At 48.1% G+C, this 26,752-nt stretch overlaps 1 protein-coding gene across 2 annotated transcripts in view; it reads right to left on the minus strand.

Annotated features, from left to right (window-relative positions):
- The window catches only part of LOC129865183 (CUGBP Elav-like family member 2), a 200,414-nt gene extending 174,878 nt beyond the window's left edge, over positions 1–25,536 (minus strand). For both annotated transcript variants that reach the window (XM_055937725.1, XM_055937720.1), the window contains exon 1: positions 25,347–25,536. In XM_055937725.1, the coding sequence (XP_055793700.1) occupies positions 25,347–25,399 (53 nt within the window). In that variant the 5' untranslated portion in view covers positions 25,400–25,536. The remainder of the gene's footprint in view (positions 1–25,346) is intronic.
- Positions 25,537–26,752: the final 1,216 nt, after the last annotated feature.

Here is a 26,752-nt window from a genome sequence, read left to right on the forward strand (position 1 = left end):
TCGTATCACACAAAGTTCAAATGTTACACATGCATAGATACTGTACTGCAGTCTGCTGTTTAAGGGCTGTGCTGAGGGTTAGGTCCTTTTTCTAACGTACAGTGTTAAAGAGAGCAATCGCCTCAAGACATGGGACATGAGCTGTTACCCAGGACAGGCCCTCATCAAGTCCACTGAAATACCGCAGCTATAATGTCAGGGACACGTTAATATAACGTTACCTGGACATTCATGTCAAAATGACAGAAAAAAAAGAAGACATTTAACTAAGTCAGTCCGTTAGGAAAACATAGCCACAACGTTGGAGGAACGTAATATCATAACATTACTGGGTCATTGCAGTAGGACCAAGGAGCTACAATATCAGACAAGTATAACCTTACATTGACGCGTGTTGCTGTCACATTCACTTAAATAAGTTGCAGCACTGTTCAACGTTGTTCCGCAACTTACACTTTTTCATGCTACATTTTCAGCTTGGTGTTAATCTGACTCCCCCCCCCCAGCAAAACCTTTTAGCATTCAGACGTGTCTTTAATTGCGTTGGTTCTGGAAGCGCCATTAAGTAAAAAGCTTAGAAATACATTTGTTAATGCGACTTAGTGATGCCCGGCAAATCAAAGACCATCAAGCAAATGAATGAGGCTTCCTTTGGGCGAACGGCGAGCACATTAAGACAAGAGCGTTCATAAACAAACACATATCTTTCAGGAAAGAAGAAAGTGAGAGAGAGAGAGAGAGAGAGAGAGAGAGAGAGAAGGGGAGAGAGACTGAAAGGGAGACACAGAAAGAGAGAAATAGAGAGAGAGAGCGAAATATGTGAACGCACTAACAAACACCGCGGGCTGTCAGTTCAGTGTGAGGGAGGCACAGTGTCATTCCATCACATTTACACACTCCAAACCAGACACGCACACTTTCTTCTCTTCTCTCTTTGAAAAGTGCCGGCAGATGCTGCTTATGCTCCCATGAATAGAGCTAAGACTGACTAAAGAAGAGGGGGATGAGGAGGGAGAGGTAGCGGAGTGGAAGAAGCAGAACATATCAAACCATGTTATTAAAAGCTTTCTTGCGAGGGCAGCGCTCCCGTCTTTAAGGATTATTTCAATTATTAACGGCACCGTCGCTTTTATCCGCTAGTGTGAGCGCGACGCAAGTAGGACACACACATCGCACCGAGTGTACAACACCCCCACGCCTACACGTATGCACTGTAATTGCGCTTGTTGGCGTCCACACAGACAGGACTGTAAGGACTCTTTAGTCTGCGTTGTTCCAGAGATCTGTGCAGGTGAGTAGGCACTGGGCAGGTCAGCCATGATAATGATTACATAAAACCTTACATAATATTATAGAGAGCCTCAGAAACAATACACTATTACCATAGAGAGAGGGACGGAGGGAGAGAGATATGGAGAGAGATATGGTGAGAGTCGAGTTGTGGGAGAGAGAGATGGTTGGGGGAGAAGGGAGAAAGAGAGAGAGCGGGTTGGGGAGAGAGAGAGAAAGAGAGAGCGGGTTGGGGAGAAAGAGAGAGGGTTGGGAGAGAAAGAGAGACAGAGGGTTGGGAGAGAAAGAGAGACAGAGGGTTGGGGAGAAAGAGAGAGGGTTGGGAGAGAAAGAGAGACAGAGGGTTGGGAGAGAAAGAGAGACAGAGGGTTGGGAGAGAAAGAGAGACAGAGGGTTGGGAGAGAAAGAGAGACAGAGGGTTGGGAGAGAAAGAGAGACAGAGGGTTGGGAGAGAAAGAGAGACAGAAGGTTGGGAGAGAAAGAGAGACAGAGGGTTGGGAGAGAAAGAGAGACAGAGGGTTGGGAGAGAAAGAGAGACAGAGGGTTGGGAGAGAAAGAGAGACAGAGGGTTGGGAGAGAAAGAGAGACAGAGGGTTGGGAGAGAAAGAGAGACAGAGGGTTGGGAGAGAAAGAGAGACAGAGGGTTGGGGAGAAAGAGAGACAGAGGGTTGGGAGAGAAAGAGAGACAGAGGGTTGGGAGAGAAAGAGAGACAGAGGGTTGGGAGAGACAGAGAGACAGAGGGTTGGGAGAGACAGAGAGACAGAGGGTTGGGAGAGAAAGAGAGAGAGGGTTGGGAGAGAAAGAGAGACAGAGGGTTGGGAGAGACAGAGAGAGAGAGGGTTGGGAGAGAAAGAGAGACAGAGGGTTGGGAGAGAAAGAGAGACAGAGGGTTGGGAGAGAAAGAGAGACAGAGGGTTGGGAGAGAAAGAGAGACGGAGGGTTGGGAGAGACAGAGAGAGAGAGGGTTGGGAGAGAAAGAGAGACGGAGGGTTGGGGAGAAAGAGAGACAGAGGGTTGGGAGAGAAAGAGAGACAGAGGGTTGGGAGAGACAGAGAGAGAGAGGGTTGGGAGAGAAAGAGAGACGGAGGGTTGGGGAGAAAGAGAGACAGAGGGTTGGGAGAGAAAGAGAGACAGAGGGTTGGGGGAGAAATAGAGAGCCACAAGTGAAGTATTGGGTGTGATTTTCTCATCTGGTTTGATGTGAAAAATATATATATTTTTCTCTCAACTTCAAATTCAAGCTGCTTTATTGGCATGAAAAACATTGTGTCAATATTGCCAAAGCAACAATGTATACAATATACATTGTAATAAAATTATAAACAATGACAAAAAATAATATAGAATGGCAGTAAATAATAATACAAAATTAAATATAAAAATAGTAACAATAAAATGGTAACAGTCAATAATCGAATGTAATGTAATAAAAAAATGAAACTATAACTAACTTATAACTAAATAACGGTCATCTTCACCATTACATCAGTACTACAACTACTATCATCATTACCACTACTACCACCACCACCATCATTAAACTGCTATCATTACCATTACCACCCATACCATTACTACTTGGAATGATAAACAACAATAATAATAGTAATAACAATAACAGTAATAACAATAATAGTAATAATAAGTAAGTTACTGCTTACTATGCAGATGTTATTATTCAGTGTCCCTCAGGCTATGGCAGGCAAATACATATTTGACAGAGGAGCCATTGCTCCTTTACCTATGAGTATTTTTAGTTTTTCCTCTGGGTTTAATAAGTTAAAATTTGGAAAAAAATGTAGACACTTCTGTGAATAATGAATCTCTTGTTGAGGAGTATTTATCACAGTAAAGGAGAAAGTGCATCTCTGTTTCTACCTCCCCTGTCGTGCAGTGACCACATACACGCTCCTCTTTGGGTAGCCATGTCTTTTTATGTCTGCCGGTTTCTATTGCCAATCGGTGGTCACTCAGCCTGTAGTTGGTAAGGATCTGTCTCTCTCTCTTTCTCACTCTAAATCTCTCTCTTGTTCTCCTCAGCACAGTCAGGCCCAGATGGACAGACTGACCCTGAGCTGTAGAGCAGCACCTGAATGGGCCAAACCATCTGCCACGCAGGGGGAACTACAGACAGGGCCTCCTAACCTTACACAGTTGGAGTGTAATTGCCCCGGGATGGACCATTCTGTTTTCACCTGTCAAGTGTTTCTCAGCCCTCTGGTAATAAAGGAGAAGAGATAAGGGAGAGAAGCCATTTGAGATGATTTGGGAGAGTAAACAGGTTTCAGAGCCTTATCTCTGGTTCCAGGTTCTGTGGAGCTGCAAAGGCCCCTCTGCTCTCCATCTGCACACGGCTGAGACGAGCTAATGCAACAGATTACACAGGCAAATGCTGTCCTGAAGAACCTGGCGATGGAAAGATCCCACTGTGCCATCATTGGCCAGACCACTCTCGCTGGGTGTGTGTCTTTCTGGCATGAGTAGACCAAAGATCTGCTTTGTACACCCAATATACTCACTTATAAGAAGGGACTGCTGGCATGCGCACATACATGAATGGACACACACACACACACACACACACTCATAAGAGACCACAGTGGACCTCAGTCCCTGACCATGGTCTGGTCATTCAACACCCAGAGTGGGCTAACCGCAGTAACGAGAGGATCGGGAGAGACCGCGGAGTCGTGCTTATCGACTGTGGAGGGGCGTGTTCCCACCCTGAGGCGCTGGGGCATGCCAACGACCGTCCTCTGGGACCCCAGTCCAATTACAGGCCAAAATGAAATCGGGAGACGACCGAGATTGTGCTGGGAGCGCGATGGCGAGAGGAGGGAGAAGGGAAAGAGCGGGGTGAGTGTCCACAGAGAGAGTAAAGACGGCCAGGGATACGAGGGGCGATGAGTCGCTCTCTACGAATTAATGTGGCGGAGTGAAGCGGGACCCTCCCCAGGGGGGAGAGGAGCGAGGGGTGAGAGAAGCCCCCCCTCCTGGCCAGCGATCACATTATCGTCTCCCTGCAGCTGCCATTAGGCTACCAGGGGCCTCGGTAATTGCAGGGCGCAAGGGGACGTCTCCTCAGCTCGGGCCCAGATCACAGCACTCTCGTGGGCTACGGGAGGTCACCAAGGGCCCTGGGTCCTGGAGGTGGATGGAGGAACGAGTGTCTGAGCACGATAGTGGATACCAGAAGAGAGAGAGTTTAGCCACTTCATGGAATACTTTTGTCAGCTTAGACACTTGGCTATCGAAGAAGCGGATGAAATCAAATATGGAAATAATTATAGGCAATATATATTTTATCTCGAACGCTTCACGTCAAATTGAGGCACATGATATTCTGAGAGGTTTTAAGGATTTCCGATGAGATTGTAATAGGATCCGATATCGGAAGGCTTTCATTTGAAATGTCATATTTGGATGATCCTGCACTGAAAGCCATTAGGCACAAATGTGTTCGTCCATAAAAGAGCTCTTCCGTGTGTGTGATTGCTGTTTAATAGCATTGCGTTGCGCGTGTTCACGCTCGAGTCTCTCGGTAACGTTGCCTTCGACGGGATACCACCTCCGTCTGAGTGGAGGAATGAACCCAAGACAACTTCTTGTAACGTCTCCGTCAAATGACCATCGTTTCTGTTTAGAGTACAGAGATATGCTGCTGTAACGTTGTCACAACGTCTCTGCGATGTTTGGAGCTAATGGCCTAACTCCATTATTGAATGGATGATCAGCAGATCGGAGGGAAATTGGGATAACAACACACACACACACACACACACACACACACACACACACACACACACACACACACACACACACACACACACACACACACACACACACAGTCTTTCATGTCCTCCGGCATGTCTGCCACAGGGAAGCGTCGAGCAGGAAACACACCCGGACAAATGAGAAGGATACTGAACAGATAAAAATTCCAAGGGACACGTTTCTCTAAAGATTGATCGAGCCACCTGTACGTCTCTGCTGTGCTTTTAATACATACAGTCACATCAATACCACATTAAAGACTACTGCATAACCACAGCAGCAGACTCTAGGATTATGTCAGAGAGAGCAACACGAGATAACCCACAATGCTTTGTTTTGAACTAGGAAAAGGTGTTGTGAGAGACAGAGATCAAGAAGAGAAATATAGCAGAGGAATTAACAGTGTCAAATATGGACCGATACAACAGGGTGAGGTTGTAGACGTCCGGCTAGACGACGCCTGTGTTTGTGCGTCAGTCAATGTGTGTGTGGGTCTGTGTGCTGACACACTTTCTGGACTTTCACAGGAAGAGCCAGCCTCTGTTTCCTGCCATATGCAGGGAGACAACACACACACACACACACACACACACACACACACACACACACACACACACACACACACACACACACACACACACACACACACACACACACACACACACACACACACACACACACACACACACACACACACACACACACACACAGAGAGCCAGAGCGAACTACAGTACGCCATTCCTGCAGGCCCCACACTCCTCCAGTCAGAGAGTCATATGACTTTAATCAGAACATGAAGCAACAGTCAACTCCCAGATAACTCTGCTCCCCTCCATCTGCAGCTGCAAAAACAGTATATCTCTCTCTCTCTCTCTCCTTCCCCTCCTCTATAATTCCCTTTCTTCCCGCTCTCCTTTACTCTGTCATTTTCTTTCTTTGTCTGCATTAGGTTCTCCTTCTCTTCCAGTGAGGCAACAATGAAAAGAGCGACAGTCAGGCAATATTGCTCTGCTCAAAGAGGCTTCGAACTAACATGAAAAAGCTGTAGAATGAAAAAACAGTATTCTGATCCGCTGTAGTTCTCCCCATCTGTCCTTCCCTACATCTCTCTTCATCCATTTCTACTGCTCCCTATATTTCTCTCTCAAGCTGGACTTAATATCTCTCTGTGTGTGTGTGTGTGTGTGTGTGTGTGTGTGTGTGTGTGTGTGTGTGTGTGTGTGTGTGTGTGTGTGTGTGTGTAGCCTGTCCTATATTTCCTCTGCTCACACACAGCAGGCATGTGGAGTAGAGAATGTTACTGATAAAAGCCAACCTCCTTTATTTCTTTTAGGTCTTCTCACTACCAGGCCTGTTCTGTTATCTAGTGATCGGATACAGCCAGCTCCAAACCACTATCCCCTCACTCCCAGTCCCACACACCTACTACACTCCTACTACACACCTACTACACACCTACTACTCTCATACTGTACTCCTACTGTACTCATACTACACTCCTACTGTACACCTACTGTACTCATACTACACTCCTACTGTACACCTACTACACACCTACTGTACACCTACTGTACTCCTACTGTACTCCTACTACACTCCTACTACACACCTACTACTCTCATACTGTACTCCTACTGTACTCATACTACACTCCTACTGTACACCTACTGTACTCATACTACACTCCTACTGTACACCTACTACACACCTACTGTACACCTACTGTACTCCTACTGTACTCCTACTACACTCCTACTGTACACCTACTACACACCTACTACACACCTACTACACACCTACTACACTCATACTGTACTCCTACTGTACTCATACTACACTCCTACTGTACACCTACTGTACTCATACTACACTCCTACTGTACACCTACTACACACCTACTGTACACCTACTACACACCTACTGTACTCCTACTGTACTCATACTATACTCCTACTGTACACCTACTACACACCCACTACACTCATACTGTACTCCTACTATACTCATACTACACTCATACTGTACTCCTACTACACACCAACTGTACTCCTACTGTACTCCTACTACACTCCTACTGTACACCTACTACACTCCTACTGTACTCCTACTGTACTCATACTACACACCTACTGTACACCTACTACACACCAACTGTACTCCTACTGTACTCCTACTACACTCCTACTGTACACCTACTACACACCTACTGTACTCCTACTGTACTCCTACTACACACCTACTATAGACCTACGACACACATACTGTACTCCTACTACACACCAACTACTACACTCCTACTACACAACTACTACACCCCTATTATACTACTATTGTACTCCTACTACACTCCTACTACATACCTACATACCTACCTATACTCCTACTACACACCTACTATACTCCCATACTATACTCCTACTACACCCCTGCTGTACTCCCACTACACACCTACTACACTCCTACGTAACACATACTACACACCTACTACTACACTCCTACTACACACCTAATGTACTCCTACTACACTCCTGCTACACACCTACTATAGTCCTACTACACCCCTGCTGTACTCCTACTACACACATACTATACTCCTACTACACCCCTACTGTGCTCCTACTACACTCCTACGTAACACATACTACACACCTACTATACTCCTACTATATTCCCACTACACACCTACTACAGGGCTACTACACACCTACTACAGACCTAATACACACCTACTACACACCTGCTACAGACCTACTACAGGGCGACTACAGACCTACTACAGGGATGTTATACACCTACTACAGGGCTACTACAGGGTTACTACATACCGACTACAGGGCTACTACTGTGCTACTACAGACCTACTACACACCTACTACAGGGCTACTACACACCTACTACAGGGATACTACAGGGCTACTACAGACCTACTACAGGCCTACTACAGACCTACTAAACACCTAGTATATGGCTAAAGGCCAGAAAGCGAGGAGAATAGAGAGAGAGAGAGGAGAGAAAAGGTAAGAAAAATATGAGACATGAGACAGGAGGAGAAAGAAAGTGGAAAGAGGAGAAAGAGAGAGGGTGACAGAGAGAGAGGGAGAGATACAGTAGGATTACAGTAGAGATATAGTGGAGTGATAGAGATACAGTAGAGAGAGATAGTGGAGAGATAGAGATACAGTAGAGATTTAGTGGAGAGATAGAGATACAGTAGAGATTTAGTGGAGAGATAGATACAGTAGAGATAGTGGAGAGATAGATACAGTAGAGAGATAGTGGAGAGATAGATACAGCAGAGAGATAGTGGAGAGATAGATACAGTCGAGAGATAGTGGAGAGATAGATACAGTAGAGAGATAGTGGATAGATAGATACCATAGAGATAGTGGAGAGATAGATACAGCAGAGAGATAGCGGAGAGATAGTGGAGAGATAGATACAGTAGAGAGATAGTGGAGAAATAGATATAGTGGATAGATAGATACAGTAGAGAGATAGATACAGTAGAGAGATAGTGGAGAGATAGATACAGTAGAGAGATAGTGGAGAGATAGATACAGTAGAGAGATAGTAGAGCGATAGAGTGAGGTCCCTGCACTGCTGCTCTCTGCTGCCCCTGGGGTACGGAAGGCTCACGCTGGGTGTTGCTATGCAGACGGTGACGCTGGAGCATAACAAAAGGGTAAACAGAGTGAGGGATAGAAGAGAGAGAAAAATGGAGAGAAAAAAAGGGAAGGAACAGCGGGAGGTAGAGGGCAGTTTGGCCGAGCTGACTGCCTGTGTGTGTTCTGCTGTATCATCTCTTCCTGGTGGTTGTGACATGGTCATCTATTGGATCACACCTATTAAGCAGTCATCTTTATTACCATTGGTCAGTTTTCTCTACCAGGTTATTGCCCATGTCCAGAGCATTCCCAAAAAGCATTATTCACACACAGGCTAAGAGATCGCACGTTGTTTTTTCAATGGGCAGAGAGCCAATGTTTTTCTTTCCTTCACTGACTATTCCCCTTTCCTCCCATCCCTGTCTTCCCTCCGACCCCCACTAAAGCTTTCCTCCCATCCCTGTCTTCCCTCCGACCCCCACTAAGCTCTCCTCCCATCCCTGTCTTCCCTCCGACCCCCACTAAGCTCTCCTCCCATCCCCGTCTTCCCTCCGACCCCCACTAAGCTTTCCTCCCATCCCCGTCTTCCCTCCGACCCCCACTAAGCTTTCCTCCCATCCCCGTCTTCCCTCCGACCCCCACTAAGCTTTCCTCCCATCCCCGTCTTCCCTCCGACCCCCACTAAGCTTTCCTCCCATCCCCGTCTTCCCTCCGACCCCCACTAAGCTTTCCTCCCATCCCCGTCTTCCCTCCGACCCCCACTAAGCTTTCCTCCCATCCCCGTCTTCCCTCCGACCCCCACTAAGCTTTCCTCTCATCCCCGTCTTCCCTCCGACCCCCACTAAGCTTTCCTCTCATCCCCGTCTTCCCTCCGACCCCCACTAAGCTTTCCTCCCATCCCCGTCTTCCCTCCGACCCCCACTAAGCTTTCCTCCCATCCCCGTCTTCCCTCCGACCCCCACTAAGCTTTCCTCCCATCCCCGTCTTCCCTCCGACCCCCACTAAGCTTTCCTCCCATCCCTGTCTTCCCTCCGACCCCCACTAAGCTTTCCTCCCATCCCCGTCTTCCCTCCGACCCCCACTAAGCTTTCCTCCCATCCCCGTCTTCCCTCCGACCCCCACTAAGCTTTCCTCCCATCCCCGTCTTCCCTCCGACCCCCACTAAGCTTTCCTCCCATCCCCGTCTTCCCTCCGACCCCCACTAAGCTTTCCTCCCATCCCCGTCTTCCCTCCGACCCCCACTAAGCTTTCCTCCCATCCCCGTCTTCCCTCCGACCCCCACTAAGCTTTCCTCCCATCCCCGTCTTCCCTCCGACCCCCACTAAGCTTTCCTCCCATCCCCGTCTTCCCTCCGACCCCCACTAAGCTTTCCTCCCATCCCCGTCTTCCCTCCGACCCCCACTAAGCTTTCCTCCCATCCCCGTCTTCCCTCCGACCCCCACTAAGCTTTCCTCCCATCCCCGTCTTCCCTCCGACCCCCACTAAGCTTTCCTCCCATCCCCGTCTTCCCTCCGCCCCCCACTAAGCTTTCCGCTTCGGTTTCAAGCAAAAGCTGTTTATTTATTCAGACAAGATCTCTTTTTCCTCTCTTTTCCTGCTCTCGTTCCCTTTTACACGCTTGTAGAGGATCACTGAGAAAAGGAGGAGGAGAGAGAGAAAGAGATAGATTGACATTGGAAGGAGAGAAAGAGAGTCGGAAAGAGGACGCTGTACTGAAACGAGAAAGAAGGAAAGACAGACAGTCAGAGAGCGAGAGAGAGAGAGAGAGAAACCAGAGCCCTCCCTGGTTTCTCAGCCTTTCTAAGCCCTACTCATAAACATTACAGATGATTTCAGCCCAGAGGAGGTTGTGAGACTCCCTAGTGTGCCCGGGGAAACACACACATATAGGGGGGGGGGGGTTAAACCTGCTTTATGGCAGAAGCTTTAGAGTGTATATACACACCCTGATGCCTCTAAGACTAAGACTAAAACAAAGCAACAGCAAAGCTCGGCAGTAAAACAGAGCCAGGAATAAACAGTATGTGTGTGTGTGTGTGTGTGTGTGTGTGTGTGTGTGTGTGTGTGTGTGTTTATGAGTCTGCATTATTAAACACATTTGTCATTCCTGCCCGGTGGTTGTGTGTGTGTGTCTGTCGTACTCCCGGTGCAGTGTACGGTAAGGTAAGCCAGCCTGTGTGAGAGACCCTGGATATTGAACATCTCCTGTTCTCACGGCACATTTATCCCCATAAAACATCACCTCAGGCCTACATATCAATCCTACACACACACACACACACACACACACACACACACACACACACACACACACACACACACACACACACACACACACACACACACACACACACACACACACACACACACACACACACACACACACAGAGCGTTTGACTAACCTGCTCTCCTGGAGACAGTCACAGAAGGTGTGTGTGTGTTTTAAGTAGTCGACTGACTCGACACCCAGGGCTGACGACGGATGACTAAGTTTATCTACTATAGTGCCACCGGAGATGGCTTCTAAAGCAGCCACATGTTACAACACTCAGTCAGTCAAAACCCTGGGATATGGCACAGAGAGAGGGGTCCTGACACGGCCGTGGGGTGTGGGAATCTGTGTGCCGCTGCGTTAAAAGAGAGGGACGCGGGAATGTATCACACCGAGCACGTCCGTGATGCGTATGTGTCTGATAACATCGAAAAACAAATACGACATCTGACAACAGCCAGAAACAACGCGTGGGAGGTTAAAGACAGACTATGTCAGCCATATAACAGGGGAACACGCTGCCTTAAAAGCATCGCTGGTTCTGTCTCATGCATGTCTCAGTGTGGCGTGTGCGTTTCTTATTCTGTCACAGTTCAGTGTTGCACACACACGTGCGCACACCGAGCGAGACATGCATGAGACAGCGCCACGGAGGCTGTTAAGCCAGCATGTTCCCCTGTTATATGGCTGACAGAGAGTTGAACCTCTCAGTGGAAGGGAGAAAGAGCACATCACAGTCACCACAACACGGATATAGCATGTCTTATACACACTGATCTGCCTATGGGGAGAGACGGGGTGTAGGAGACTCATGTTGCATTGTCAGTTGAATGCAAAGACAAAATAGGTGGGACTGTGTAACATGGTAAATTAGAGGTACTGGTATTACCTACACTATCCTATCATGATTGATGACGTTTTAGTTGAGGCCTGTTTAGTGTAACCCTTCTTCTCCTCCTCACCCTCTCTCTCGTCCTCTCCCCCTTGCTCATTCCCTCTCTCGTTCCCCCTCTCTCATTGCATCACTCTCCCCCCCCCCCTCTCTCTCTCTCGCTCTCATATTCCCTCCCTCTCTCATATTCCCTCCCTCTCTCATATTCCCTCTCTCTCATATTCCCTCTCTCTCTCTCATATTCCCTCTCTCTCTCTCATATTCCCTCTCTCTCTCATATTCCCTCTCTCTCTCATATTCCCTCTCTCTCTCATATTCCCTCTCTCTCTCCAGGGACACCTCTCCGTTTCAGCCAAGAGGAGTAGAAAAAACACTGGGGTTTAAACAAAGCCTACTAGATTCCCTCTGTTAGACGCACATCTGGTTCCACCTCAAGAAACACACGAAAGAGGATTTCGACACCCACCATCTCAGATTGTGCTGAAATCGTTTCTGTTTGTGTGCACTTGTTATCTGTAGTTTCTCGAACAGATAAGAGTAGCATTCCTGAAACATTATTTTGTTGAAACATAATAATACAAATTAAGCTAATTGATTGCACCCAAATTGGCCTTTTAAATTGAAATAGGATTCATATAATCTTAAATAAATATAGCAACTAACATCTAATTTGGACCATCATTTTTCGTAACAATGAGTAAGTTTTGGGGCGGCAGGTTAGAGCGTTGGAATCCTCAAGCTGACAAGGTAAAAATCTGTCGTTCTGCCCCTGAACAAGGCAGTTAACCCACTGTTCCCCGGTAGACCGTCATTGTAAATAGGAATTTGTTCTTAACTGACTTGCCTAGTTAAATAAAGGTTACATGAAAATGGTCTTCCTCACAATTCAAGCCAGTCCTCTATGAAAGCACTTCAGATTGTTCTTCACGTAGGCTTAAACTGTGTCCAGGAAACAGGTGAGGTTTATTCCCTTGAAAAAAGGTGTAAAGTTCGTTAGTATTTCAAATAGTTTAAATGTTATGGTCTACAATGGAAAAAGTCCCAAATGCACACGGTATAGTCTTCTGCAATGTTAACGGTATTGTGTTGGGTTTAATGGTAAATGTCTTTAACCACAATACATATCGATACGTTTTAGAACAATTGCACTGAAAAAACATACGACTGAAATGCAACGGTTCATCATTTTTATCAGGGTTGTCACCACATTGTCGTCGCAAGCCCATTTCCATCAAAGTTTTGGGCTTGTAGGAAAAGTCTTCATATGAGAATTGCACCATAGGGAGATGCCTCTCTGAGAGCTGTTGGACTATTCAACAGTTGGGTTGAAGCATTAGGTTGCTAAGAGGAGGACAAACTGATTGGCTTTCATGTAGGACTGGCTTGAATTGTGAGGATGACCACACAATATATTTTCCTCAGGAGCTAAAGGTTTTGGTTTTCTACCCAAAGATGTGTGTGTGCGTGCTACCTGCGCAAAATGGATAAAAGGGTGTGGCAGTAGCAGGAACAGCGACATCTAGTGGGCAAAACCTGGTACTTTCACACTCATTTATAGTAAATAATGCAAGCGACTTCAATGGCTAATTTCTCTGAACAGGGAAATTAGATTCACAGGGAATACATCACATAGGATGAAGAGGCAATAGTTTAATGCAGCAGCTCCATACCATGGTTGCCATGGCGCTGTGAGGAAGCCTAGGCATAGAGCTCTGTAAATATATATATTTTTTATTGCATATATCTGGTGTTTTTGAACCAAAGACTTGCAAATGTTTTTGTTTTGGCTAGCTAGCTGGACGTTTTTGTTTAGAAAATGTATTTTGGAACGCACGTGACGCGAGCGGTGTGGTCAGCATGTAAGGCACTAGAGGCGTCACTACAGACCCAGGTTCGATCCCAGGCTGTGTCACAGGCGGCGCACAATTGGTCCAGCGTCGTCCGGGTTAGGGTTTGGCCGGCCGGGGTGTCCTTGTCCCATCTCGCTCCAACAACTCCTTGTTGGTGTTTCCTCCGGCACATTGGTGCGGTTGGCTTCCGGGCTAAGCAAGCATTGTGGGAAGAAGTGCGACTTGGCAGGGTCGTGTTTCGGAGGACGCATGGCTCTCGACCTTCGCCTCTCCCGAGTCTGTACGGGAGTTGCAGCTATGGGACAAGACTGTAACTACCAATTGGACTACCACTTTGTTTTTGTTTCACCTGGCTGGCAGTTCCATGATCCTCTGAGAGCATGATTTCAGGACTGGCCTGAAACGTGAGAGGAATGGGAGACAGAGGAATACAGCAGTGCTGAGGCAGAGGGCTCGTAGCGAGGACGACTGTCTACTATTCTGAACTGCGTGTGGTGAGCTCTCTGGAGCCCAGAGCTGCTGAGGCATCAGCCAAATGGGTGCTACAGAGAGTGGAAGAGGAGAAGTCCAGTGGCTGTAAGACAGGCTGGTCCCCAGACTTGCCCTCTACAAGATCACCAGCAGACTCCATCCCCCTCATCTACCATCCTCTGACCAGCTCCTTCCATCAAGCCATGAACCAACCCTCTCCATCTCCAGAGAGGATTGCAGCATCTCGTGATACTGTATTTTGCTTGTTGTTTTCTTGCTCTTGAACTGCTTTGAGATTCTATGAAAGGCACTATTGAAGTTTAATAAATTATTAACATTCTTATTGTTATTATAATACCACCTGCTAGACAGATAACTGATTCTGGAATTGGCGTGAGATGTAGGGGGTCTATGGGTGTCTTGACTTACTCAATGGTAGGAATCAGATGTTGGGTACTATATTTATTGAATAGAATGTGAATCCTATACATTAAAGGGGCCAAACTGGGTGCAATCAATTTGCCTAATTTTAAATTTACTTCTGAACAAAATATGGTTGCAAGAATGTTAATCTTATCTTATTTCAGAACAATATGTGATGATGATGGGTGTCATTCCCCCCCCTTTAATTTTCTCTCCTGTTCGCATTCTCTCTGTCTCTCCCTCTCCCTCCTTCGTCTCTCACACATTTTTATCCAGCTTGCTGAGCTAAAATATGTAATGATCTTCAACTGATTCCGGGGGTTTGACGTGGAAGAATTCATCCCCCTCTCCCCGCACCCCCCCTCTCCCCGCACCCCCTCGTCTGAGCCATTCACACAGAAACACTGAACGCTGTATTGTTCGCTTCGTTGCCGTGGCACAATACCCCCCGCCCCCGCTCCTGTGTCACAATGCTTTGATTGACAGGGGTCCAGCTGAAGAGTGAATTGCCGTGGCGACCGGAGTCCATCACAGACGGGCAGGCCAACCGACCTCTCCCTCCTGCTCTCTCCGTCTACCACCCTGCCTGGTTTGCTCTTCACCTCTTTCCTTTCTAACTCCACGGGTCAGGCTTCATCACTCTCCCCATTGCTCCATTCATCACATTCACTTAACAACAACCCTGTCGCAAAAAAAACATACGCCATTGCATTACCCAGGCTTACAGTTGATGTTTTGTTCCAGAGAGGCTCTCTTAAAACACTGAGAATAATGCTGAGCACATGTCCATTTCCAAACCAGAACCACCAGGGTTGGCGGTAGGTAGCCTAGTGGTTAGAGCATTGGCCTAGTAACCGAAAGGTTGCAAGATCAAATCCCCGAGCTGACAAGGTAAAAATCTGTCGTTCTGCCCCTGAACAAGGCAGTTAACCCACTGTTCCTAGGCCGTCATTGAAAATAAGAATTTGTTCATAACTGACTTGCCTAGTTAAAGAATTATAAAAGTGGCCTCACTCTCCGTCTCTACCCAGCCTGGTGTCACCCTCCTCTGGCCACACAATGCACATCCAGTGGGGTGCTGTCATGACTTCCGCCGAAGTCGGTCCCTCTCCTTGTTCGGGTGGCGGTCGACACCATCGCTGATCCACTTTTCATTTTCCATGTGTTTTGTCTTTGTCTTACACACCTGATTTCAATTTCCCAATGACTTGTTCATTATTTAACCCTCTGTAACCCTCTGTTTGTTTGTGAGTGATTGTTTGTTTGTTTTGTAATACGGTCCGTTATTGTGGCCTCTAATATTTTGTGTTGTATTTGTGGAATCCTGAGAAAATAAGTTTATTACTCATATCTGTTGTCCTGCGCCTGACTCTACACCAGCGACACAGGCATTATTACAGAATCACTCACCCAACTAATGGAGTCAGCAGGAGCAGATGCCCTCCCTGTGGCGGTAGAGGAGCGCGTCCAGCAGCACGCGACCATGTTGCAACGTCTGGGCACCGCCATGGATCGTGTGCTGCAGACGATGGATCGTTGGGAGAAAGGAGGTCTTCCAGCGCCTCCACCAGCCCAGCTACAGCTGGCCCCACTGTCCACCCCTCCTTCACCCGGTCCCAGCGGGATTTGGCTCGTGCTCCCGAGGGAGTATGATGGGACGACTGCCGGATGCCAGGGGTTCCTCCTCCAGCTGGAACTCTACCTGGCGACCGTCCACCCGGCTCCTTCGAGACATGAGAGCGTGTCCGCCCTCGTCTCCTGCCTCTCAAGTAAAGCCCTGGGGGGGCCAACGCCGTATGGAGTGAGGGAGACGCGGCATCGGACCATTACGCAGAGTTCACCCGCTTTCGGGCGGTTTTCGACCACCCGCCTGAGGGTCGAGCAGCGGGTGAACGTCTGTTCCCCCTGAGGCAGGGGACGAGGAGCGCGCAGGATTTCGCTTTGGACTTCCGGACCCTGGCCGACAGCGCGGGATGGAACGACAGGGCCCTGATCGATCACTACCAATGCAGTCTGCGCGAGGACGTCTGTCGGGATTGGCCTGCTGAGACACCACCCTCACGTTGGACCAGCTGGTGGACCTGTCCATCCGGCTGGGCAACCTACTGGCTACCTGCGGACGTCCGGATCGGGGCCTGTCAGTTCCATCCTCCAGCACCTCCGCTCCGACGCCCATGGAGCTGGGAGGTGATACGCTTAGGGCGACCGGAAGAGAGGCCATTCCCTGCACCATCTGTGGCCGCAGAGGGCACACTGCTGGTCGGTGCTGGGGAGAGTCGAGGCAGCAGGCAGGACACTATCGTGTCACCCCAGGTGAGTAGGCACCAGGCTCACCTCAGAGAGTCGAGGCAGCAGGCAGGACACTATCGTGTCACCCCAGGTGAGTAGGCACCAGGCTCACCCAGAGATCCCTGTTGCTCACATGTAAATGTGTTTATTACATTTCCAGAGTTTTCCCTGCATTCTCAGCATAAGGTGCTCGTAGATTCAGGCGCAGCTGGGAATTTGACTGACCGTTCATTTGCCCATAGTTTAGGGATCCCCTTGTTCCTGTGGATCTTCCCTTCCCTGTGCACGCCCTAGATAGTCGACCATTTGGGTCAGGGCTGATTAGGGAGGCCACCGCTCCACTAGGCATGGTTACGCAGGAGGGTCATGGGGAGAGAATCACTCTTCCTTATTGATTCTCCTGCGTTTCCCATGGTGCTGGGCCTACCCTAGTTGGCCTGTCATGACATCACTATTTCTTGGCAACAGGGGGCTCTCAAGGGATGGTCATGAAAGTGCTCAGGGAGGTGTGTAGGGGTTTCTATCGGTGCGACTATGGTGGAAAGTCCAGACCAGGTCTCCACCGTGCGCATCCCCTCAGAATATGCCGATTTGGCTCTTGCCTTCTGTAAGAAGAAGGCGACTCAATTACCACCCCATCGACGGGGGGATTGTGCGATAAATCTCCTGGCAGATGCAGCACTTCCCAGGAGTCACATGTATCCTCTGTCACAGGAGGAGACGGCGGCTATGGAAATATATGTCTCCGAATCCCTGGGGCAGGGATACATTTGGCCCTCCACTTCACCTGCCTCCTCGAGATCATTTTTTGTGAAGAAGGATAGAGGTCTGCGCCCGTGTATTGACTATCGGGGTATCAATCAGATCAATATGAGGTACAGCTACCCGCTGCCTCTCATCGCCAGTGCGATCGAGTCAATGCACGGGGCTTCCTTCTTCACAAAATTGGATCTCAGGAGCGCTTACAACCTGGTGCGTATCCGGGAGGGGGACGAGTGGAAGACGGCATTTAGTACCACCTTAGGGCACTATGAGTACCTCGTCATGCCGTACGGGTTGATGAATGCTCCATCAGTCTTCCAGGCCTTTGTTGACGAGATTTTCCGGGACCTGCACTGGCAGGGTGTAGTGGTGTATATCGACGACATTCTGATATACTCCACTACAAGCGCCAAGCATGTGTCCCTGGTGCGCAGGGTGCTTGGTCGACTGATGGAGCATGACCTGTACGTCAAGGCTGAGAAATGTCTGTTCTTCCAACAGTCCGTCTCCTTCCTAGGGTACTGCATTTCCACTTCAGGGGTGGATATGGAGTGACTGCATTTCAGCAGTGCGTAATTGGCCGACTCCCACCACGGTAAAGGAAGTGGAGTGGTTTCTAGGGTTTGCCAACTACTACCGGAGGTTTATCCAGGGTTTTGGCCAGGTAGCGGCTCCCATTACCTCACTGCTGAAGGGGGAACCAGTGCGACTGCAGTGGTCGGCTGAGGCGGACAGGGCTTTTGGTTACCTGAAGGCTCTGTTTACCTCGGCTCCCGTGCTGGCTCATCCGGATCCCTCTTTGGCGTTCATAGTGGAGGTGGACGCGTCCGAGGCTGGGATAGGAACCGTAGTCTCTCAGCGCTCGGGCACGCCACCAAGCTCCACCCCTGTGCTTTCTTTTCGAAGAAGCTCAGCCCGGCGGAGCGAAACTATGATGTGGGGGACCGGGAGCTGTTGGCTGTTGTCAAGGTTCTGAAGGCGTGGAGACATTGCCTTGAGGGGGCTAAACACACTTTTCTCATCTGGACTGACCACCCCAATCTGGAGTATATCCGGGCGGCGACGAGACTGAACCCTCGCCAGGCAAGGTGGGCCATGTTCTTTATCCGTTTTGTTTTCACTCTGTCCTACAGACCAGGTTCCCAGAACACTAAGGCAGACGCACTGTCCCAGATGTATGACACAGAGGAGCGGTCCATGGATCACACTCCCATACTTCCGGCCTCTTGCCTGGTGGCACCGGTGGTGTGGGACCTGGACGCAGACATCGAGCGGGCGTTACGCACAGAGCCCACTCCCCCCCAGTGTCCAGCTGGGCGTCTGTACGTTCCGTCTGCTGTCCGCGACCGTTTGATCTATTGGGCCCACGCGTCACCCTCCTCTGGTCATCCTGGCATCGGTCAGATGGTGCGTTGGGAAGTACTGGTGGTCCACCTTGGCCAAGGACGTGAGGGTTTATGTTTCCTTCTGCTCGGTGTGCGCCCAGTGCAAGGTTCCCAGGCACCTGCCCAGAGGGAAGTTACAAACCCTACCTGTTCCACAACGGCCGTGGTCGCACCTGTCGGTGGACTTCCTGACGGATCTTCCTCCCTCACAGGGCAACACCACGATCCTGGTCGTTGTGGATTGGTTTTCTAAGTCCTGCCGTCTCCTCCCTTTGCCTGCTCTCCCTACGGCCCTACAGACTGCGGAGGCCCTGTTCACTCACGTCTTCCGGCACTACGGGGTGCCTGAGGACATAGTCTCTGATCGGGGTCCCCAGTTCACATCCAGGGTCTGGAGGGCGTTCATGGAACGTCTGGGGGTCTCGGTCAGACTCACCTCAGGTTTTCACCCCGTGAGTAACGGGCAGGTGGAGAGAGTAAACCAGGATGCGGGTAGGTTTCTGCGGTCATATTGCCAGGACCGGCCGGGGGAGTAAGCGCCGTTCATTCCCTGGGCAGAGATGGCCCAAAACTCACTCCGCCACTCATCTACTAACCTCTTCCCCTTCCAGTGCATACCGGGGTATCGGCCGGTTCTGACACCTTGGCATCAGAGTTAACTGGCTCCTGCGGTGGACGAATGGTTTAAGCGCTCGGAGGAGACCTAGGACGCCGTCCATGTGCACCGCCACCGCAGTGAGGCCCCGGTGTTCGCACTGGGGGAACGGGTCTGGCTCTCGACCTGAAACCTGCCTCCTCGCCTGCCCTGCCGGAAGCTGGTCCCGCGGTTTTTGGGGCCATTCAAAGTCCTGAGCAGACTGAACGAGGTATGCTACCTGTTACAGCTTCCCCCAGATTACTGTATTAATCCCTCGTTCCATGTGTCTCTCCTCAGGCCGGTGGTGGCTGGTCCACTCCAGGAGTCTGAGGTGCGGGAGATCCCCCTGCCCCCTTTGGACATCGAGGGGGCCCCCGGCGTATGCTGTTCGAGCCATCCTGGACTCGAGGCGTCGGCGAGGGGCCTTCAGTACCTCGTGGAGTGGGAGGGGTACGGTCCGGAGGAGAGAGGCTGGGTGCCGGTGGAGGACGTCTTGGACGCTTCGTTGCTGCAGGAGTTCCACCGTCTCCATCCGGATCGCCCTGCGCCTCGTCCTCCAGGTCGTCCCCGAGGTCGGCGTCAGGGGGGGGGGGGGGGGGGCACTGTCACGACTTCCGCCAAAGTCGGTCCCTCTCCTTGTTCGGGCAGCGTTCGGCGTTCACCGGCCTTCTAGCCATCTCCAATCCACTTTTCATTTGTTTTGTCCTTGTCTTACACACCTGGTTTAAATTCCCCAATTACTTGTTCATTATTTAACCCTCTGTTCCCACATGTTTGTTTGTGAGTGATTGTTTGTTTTGTAATACAGTCCGTTATTATGGGCTCGAATATTTTGTGTTGTATTTGTGGAATCTTGAGTAAATAAGTTTCTTACTCATATCTGCTGTCCTGTGCCTGACTCCTCTACACCAGCGACACACAGGCATTATTACAGGTGCAGATTAAAAGACCCAAGCCAGGACCACAGTTGCCCTTGCCACTGCTCAACCGCAAAGGGTGGATTTAGAGTCAGTGTGTGTAATCCTATGACCTGCAGGGGTTAGCAGGCTATGGACACACACACACACACTGCAGATTTAAACCGCATCAGACAGACACTGGCCTCAGTAATTAGGTAGATAGATTTGTGTCTCGGGGATAAAGCTACACTGAGTCGGATCCACAGTTAACTGGATTAATTCAAACTAACACTGGGTCAAATGCTCAATGACCCCCCCCCCCTCCCAATCCTCCAACCCCCCACCCCCAATCCTCTGACTCCTTCATCTATACCCAAATCCCCTAGTGACAAAACCACCTCACATACACTTACACTTCCATTTCCAGACCGAGGCACTTGTGTGGGCGACAGATAATACATTATTTACATGATTGGCCACAGGTGAAAAGACCCTATGGCTTATCGATGCTGTTATTGGCTGTACCCCGAAATGGCACACTATTCCCAACACAGTGCACTATTTGTGACCAGGGCCCATAGGGCTCACTGTGTGATTGAGTGAACATCCGTTTGCGATTTATCATGTCTGAATAATCCAGACTTGAGATCTCTCTCTCTCTCTCTGTGTGAGAGTGTGTGTGTGAGGGTAATTCAAACGTTCATGCAAATGTCCTTCCCATTGACGTTAATGCATGATTTATGCAACGCTGCTTCGAGAGGCAGTGCGTCACACACGCACATCTCAAGTTAGTGAGGCTCCGGTCCTAGATCTTTACATTACACTCCAAAGGGTTTCTACGTGAAGACAATAATTGTTTATTGTTAAAGCACTCTCTCTCTCTCTCTCTCTCTCTCCTTCACTGTCGCCTTCTCTTTTGATTATTCCCGTATTCGCAGGCATCAGAGTTTACATCCAGCAGTTATTTAACCAGCCCTGTAATAGAATACAAACCTGACTTCTCCTCGCTCCCTAATCTAATAACAGACCTACCTTGTCATTGCTCCGTGTGTGTGTGTGTGTGTGTGTGTGTGTGTGTGTGTGTGCTAAGTGTAATTCTGGATGTAATCAGGTGGAATTAATAAGCATGCTGTTTCTCATTATGGAATAACTGTGCTGCTCTTCAGAATAGGAGAGGCTGACTAGGAGAGCAACAGACAGGCTTTACTCCCACAACAACGCTTTGTTACACAGATAAACTGAGCTGTGTGTGTGTGTGTACGTGCGTATACGGTATATTTTTGTCTGGATGCAATACGAGTGTGTGTTGATGTGCGCGTGAGAAACGTATGATCGTCAGACGGAGCTGGTGAAAGGCTGCAGCAGCCACACCCTGGAGTTGATCAGATAAGGAGGAAGTCAACTGAGGTCCAGCCAGAGGACCAGAGGACCAGAGGAGGGTGCAGATGTCCACATCCATCTGGAGCAGCAGGCAGATTATCGTTAAGACACGGATCGAGAACCTTAGAAATAATACTCTGTTTGGGTTGAAATAGGCACATTCAGTAGACGTTGGTTATCTAACAGTCTTCCATATCAAAATGTTACTATCCTTCAGTACCACTCACCTCCACACAACCTCCCCTATCGGAAAGATCGCACATCAGATACATCTAATGAAATCAGTTTGATATGATGTATTTCCTATTAGATCTTCAGGAATGTGTCCTCTGACAACAGCAAATGAACCCACGTTCCATACAGTGCAGTGGGCATGATGGACGGTCATATGCTGAATACTCCGGAGTGAGAGCAAAACGATAGGAATGCGAGACCACATAATCATCTCAACAAACTAAACCAGAAGCTACAGTGTACACAACATCCAAGAAATTACAGTGTACACAACATCCAAGATAATATAGTGTACACAACATCCAAGATAATACAGTGCACACAACATCCAAGATAATACAGTGTACACAACAACCAAGATAATACAGTGTACACAACATCCAAGATAATACTGGTGTACACAACATCCAAGATAACGGAGAGACTGCACTTCTTTGGTCCTGCATATTATCCAACCACACAATAACACCATGCACAAATCATACCACGCCACGGGGAGTGCTGCTAATTGTATGTGACGGAGTTGTTTGGGACTGTCGGTGTCTTAATGGTATGTGTGTGTATGTTAATGAAGTATGTGTGTGTGTGTGTGTCTGTCGGAGGTGATCCTCATTAGGGAGATGCGGCTGTGCCTCGGAGAAGAAGCACAGAGTTGCTTCATTATAATACACTAAGCTAACAGTGAAAGAGAAGAGACAGAACGAGAGAGAAAAAGAGAAGGGGGAGATAGAAGAGGATGTGTGTGTGTGTGTGTGTGTGTGTGTGTGTGTGTGTGTGTGTGTGTGTGTGTGTGTGTGTGTGTGTGTGTGTGTGTGTGTGTGTGTGTGTGGAGGGCCAGCCCTAAGCTGGTCTTTATTAAGATGCTCAGTCTGGAGAGACGGACAGCTGCTCCTGCAGCTAATCTAAAGCAGCAGAGGTTTAATAAAGAGAGTGAGACAAATACCCCTCCATCACTCCCCTCCTCATCCTCTCCCCTCCTCCTTTCCCTTCATCACCCATCTCTCATCCTGTCCTTCAACAAACAGATTACATCCCTCAATGATTGGGGACGCCCTACGCTTACCAGCGCAGTGTGTGTGTGTGTGTGTGTGTATGTGTGCGTGTGTGTGTGTGTGTATGTGCGCGTGCGTGTGTGTCCACTTAGAAAAGAGAGACTATTTCATACACATTCAAAAGTTAACTGAAAGGTCAAGAATTCCGTTCCCGATATACTCATCAGAAGTACCAACTGCCTACATATTACGAAGATTCTATATCACCCAGAGAGGCGTCCTGGTTAACCAAACAGATCAGTGGAATAGGAAAGACAGGAAATAGCCTCCATAGAGAAACAGTGGGTCATCCTCCCCATCTGCAACTTTATTTATGTGAGTGTGTACGGGTCAGTGGCACAAGCCATTTCATGCCCCAGGCTCCATAGGGCCATCACGATAAGGCTAGACTGACATCATTCCGTCTTCACAGGCTCACAGTCACAGCAGCAATAAGCATGTTCTTTAGGGTTCCTGTGATAAAATATATATATATATATATTCCTGATTTATTGATGAGGAATTTCTGGTAAGTAATAAGGAATATGTAAATAGGGAATGATAAAAAGCAGCATTAAAAGAGGACTTTTTAAGCTCTGCATGAGATTTCTGGAGCCTCGTGCTCCATCGTCACTGTGGCTTCTCAAACTGAAAATAGAATTTCAGAATCAGAACTAGACCATCTCTGCTGATGAGGAGTCTGTCGAGGGAATTATCATGACTTATTTAGTATTAAAAGTCTTCAATATTAAAATTCCAGCATTTAAAAGTCACAAATGCCGACTAAAATGTTAAATGACAGTGAATGCATAAATACACATTTTGCAGGTGTAGGCTATTAGATGGTAATATGAAAGGTTAGGGTAGAGTGTTAGTGTAGCCCAGAGCCATATATATTGGTGTACCCTATAGTGTTGTAGCTGTAAGACAGTCCTGGAGGAGGGAAACAGAGTAACTGAGCAGAGGACCACAGGTGCAGGCGTAGCTGTGGGAAGTAGTTTTGGGGTGGGTGTCGCTAATACAGGACTATTAAAGCCCCTTTTGTGGAAAAATCTTAATTTCAGAAACGTTTTCTTTTCCCCCCAGATTTTTCAGGTGCTGCTGTAACACCCTCAGCACCCCTACTTCCCCTGCTCTGAGCGCAGGTAGGTTATTTTCTCAGCTAGCTTCACAACATTCTTTTCAAGAAATGACCCTGCTGAGCACTATAATGAAAATAGGCTACACATTGCTCTGAAGATGTGATGTGAAAACTTGAAGCAACAAACGTTTTTATTCCTTCAGGAGGTGCAGAGATGGAGAAACTCATCTTCCATAGGTAAGCTAACAATGTTGTTTAAAAAAAAAAACATGGCATGTTTTAGGCTAAACTGTAAATTACAGTTTTTCATAAACAAAAGAGCGCTAAGTGAAGGGGATATAAACTTGCAATAAATGTCCACTCAATGCATCCTTTGCAATAAATACGTAGCCTATATGACTCCAGGGCGTTGTGACAACGCAGCTCTCAAAGACAGTAGTCTAGGCTAGACGGGTCGGTGAGGATGATGATGATGGTGCCCATAGTCTACAGTAGGTATCGGCAACTGTAAATTGTTGAGAAACTTTGTGGTCCACGGTGCGAGAGGGAAGATCACCAAGGGTTAATAAGATGGAGGGCTGATGAGCAGCTTGCATTCGTCCGACACGACAGCAGAAAGAGAGGGGGAGAAAAGAACAAGATCTTTACGGAAACAGGACCCGACATCGCCAAAAAAACAACAGCCGAGGGCGCAGTATTGCTGCTGTACTGTAGGTAGCATTGTTAATGTACCTGTAGACTTCCAGTCATTGTTAACAATGGCTCGCAAAACTACCGCTAACTTCCTTTATAGGCCTACTGCATGCAGATGCATACAAATGGTATTCACGAGTTTATTTAACTCTGGATAAGTATAAAAGGGGCTAAGTGCCAGAATATCGCAGTACCCCTTTAAACCAATGTAATGCAAGTGGGTACGTCCGCGGAATATGTCGCTACATCCATTCACCAGCGATAACCCTTTGCCACCCGCGTCCCACCCAGCACCGCACGTTGGGTATCACAACAATTCCCTCTTATAATTTCTGCTGGATTCATAAGGCGAGCTAGAAAACGGGACTTGGACTTACCTTAACACGTTCCAGTTTTTCAGTGGGTCCAGGTCTGAAATTATAGAAACCATTGTTGACTAGCTAGCAGCACGGGGCGCGATAGCTGAACAAAAGCGGCGAGAGCTGTACTCCGTCTGCAAATGACAGTAGCGCTAGGATGCAACTCGTCCTACTTCTTGGTTGTGTGATAAGCGCTGTCATAGCTCTCTCCCTCCGCCCCCTGCTGAAAGCCTGCGCTCTGCCGCTACACACAGCGACCGATTTCTCCACTTCTCCAGCCATCCCCAAAGCTTCATAAAACAAGAATATAATCCCATACAGAACAAATTAGTGACTATTTATTCAAGAGCACTTTTCATCCAATGCACCGGAAATTGTGTATTTACAATCATTACCTAGGCTATAATTTATAATTAGATTTGCCCAGAAATAACATATGCACACAGCACATCCTGTTCAACTCGTTATTTTAAATAGGCCTGGTTCACTTAGCCTAATGACTATCGACAGGGTTACAATTAGATCACACAATTTGTTATTGAATGTGTCCTATTTGAATTGGTTGCTGTGGTAGACTTGCCTGTATCATCTGTCCTGCTAGACTTGATTTACAGTCAAATCAATGTGCAAATTCATGACATACACAATGTAATCGGGGAAAAAAGCGTATCCTCAACACACAAATGATAGGCCTAACATAACATTGGCTATGGACAGATAAGAAATTCCATGAATTGTTATTACAGGTGGCCCAATAGGCCTCCTCGCAAATATTCAGAGAGGTAGACAGTGCATCTATAAGTTATGTTCAGTAGTAGCCTGCTTATCTAATGGAGCAGCGAAAATATACTGTGTTAGGCCATCTCCATCTATTTTCATTAGGCCAAAACACTGTGCTCACTTCCTGTCTCTGACACAATCACATCCTGTTGATAAAAGTCAACTTTCTTTCCCCCGGGCTCCTCTCTCCCCTCTCAGCCGATGTGACGCTGCAGCACAGTATGACTATAGGCTGCAACATGGCAAAGGACCAATGTGAAAAAAGAAACAAGTATGTCAGGTTTTTGTTTCTAGCCACATAATCGGTTATGACACAACGTGGCGGTCTGGAATGACCTTGACACAGATATCAGCCCAGTACAACACAGCCTTTTGGTTGTTGGTATTTCTTTGTTGTGTACTTAGTTTTTTTTCCCAAAATACCACTACACTTAGAAAAAAAGAGTTCCAAAGGGTTTTGTCGGCTGTCCTCATAGGAGAACCCTTTTTGGTTCTAAGGAGGAACATTTTTGGTTCTAAGGAGAACCATTTTTGGTTACTGGTAGAACCTTTTTTGCTTCCAGGCAGAACCATTTTGGGTTCCATGTAGGACCCATGAGCTCTACCTGGTACCAAAAGGGTTCTACAAATTGTTATCCTATGTG

Source organism: Salvelinus fontinalis, chromosome 11, assembly GCF_029448725.1.
Source record: "Salvelinus fontinalis isolate EN_2023a chromosome 11, ASM2944872v1, whole genome shotgun sequence".
Taxonomy (NCBI): Eukaryota; Metazoa; Chordata; class Actinopteri; order Salmoniformes; family Salmonidae; genus Salvelinus; species Salvelinus fontinalis.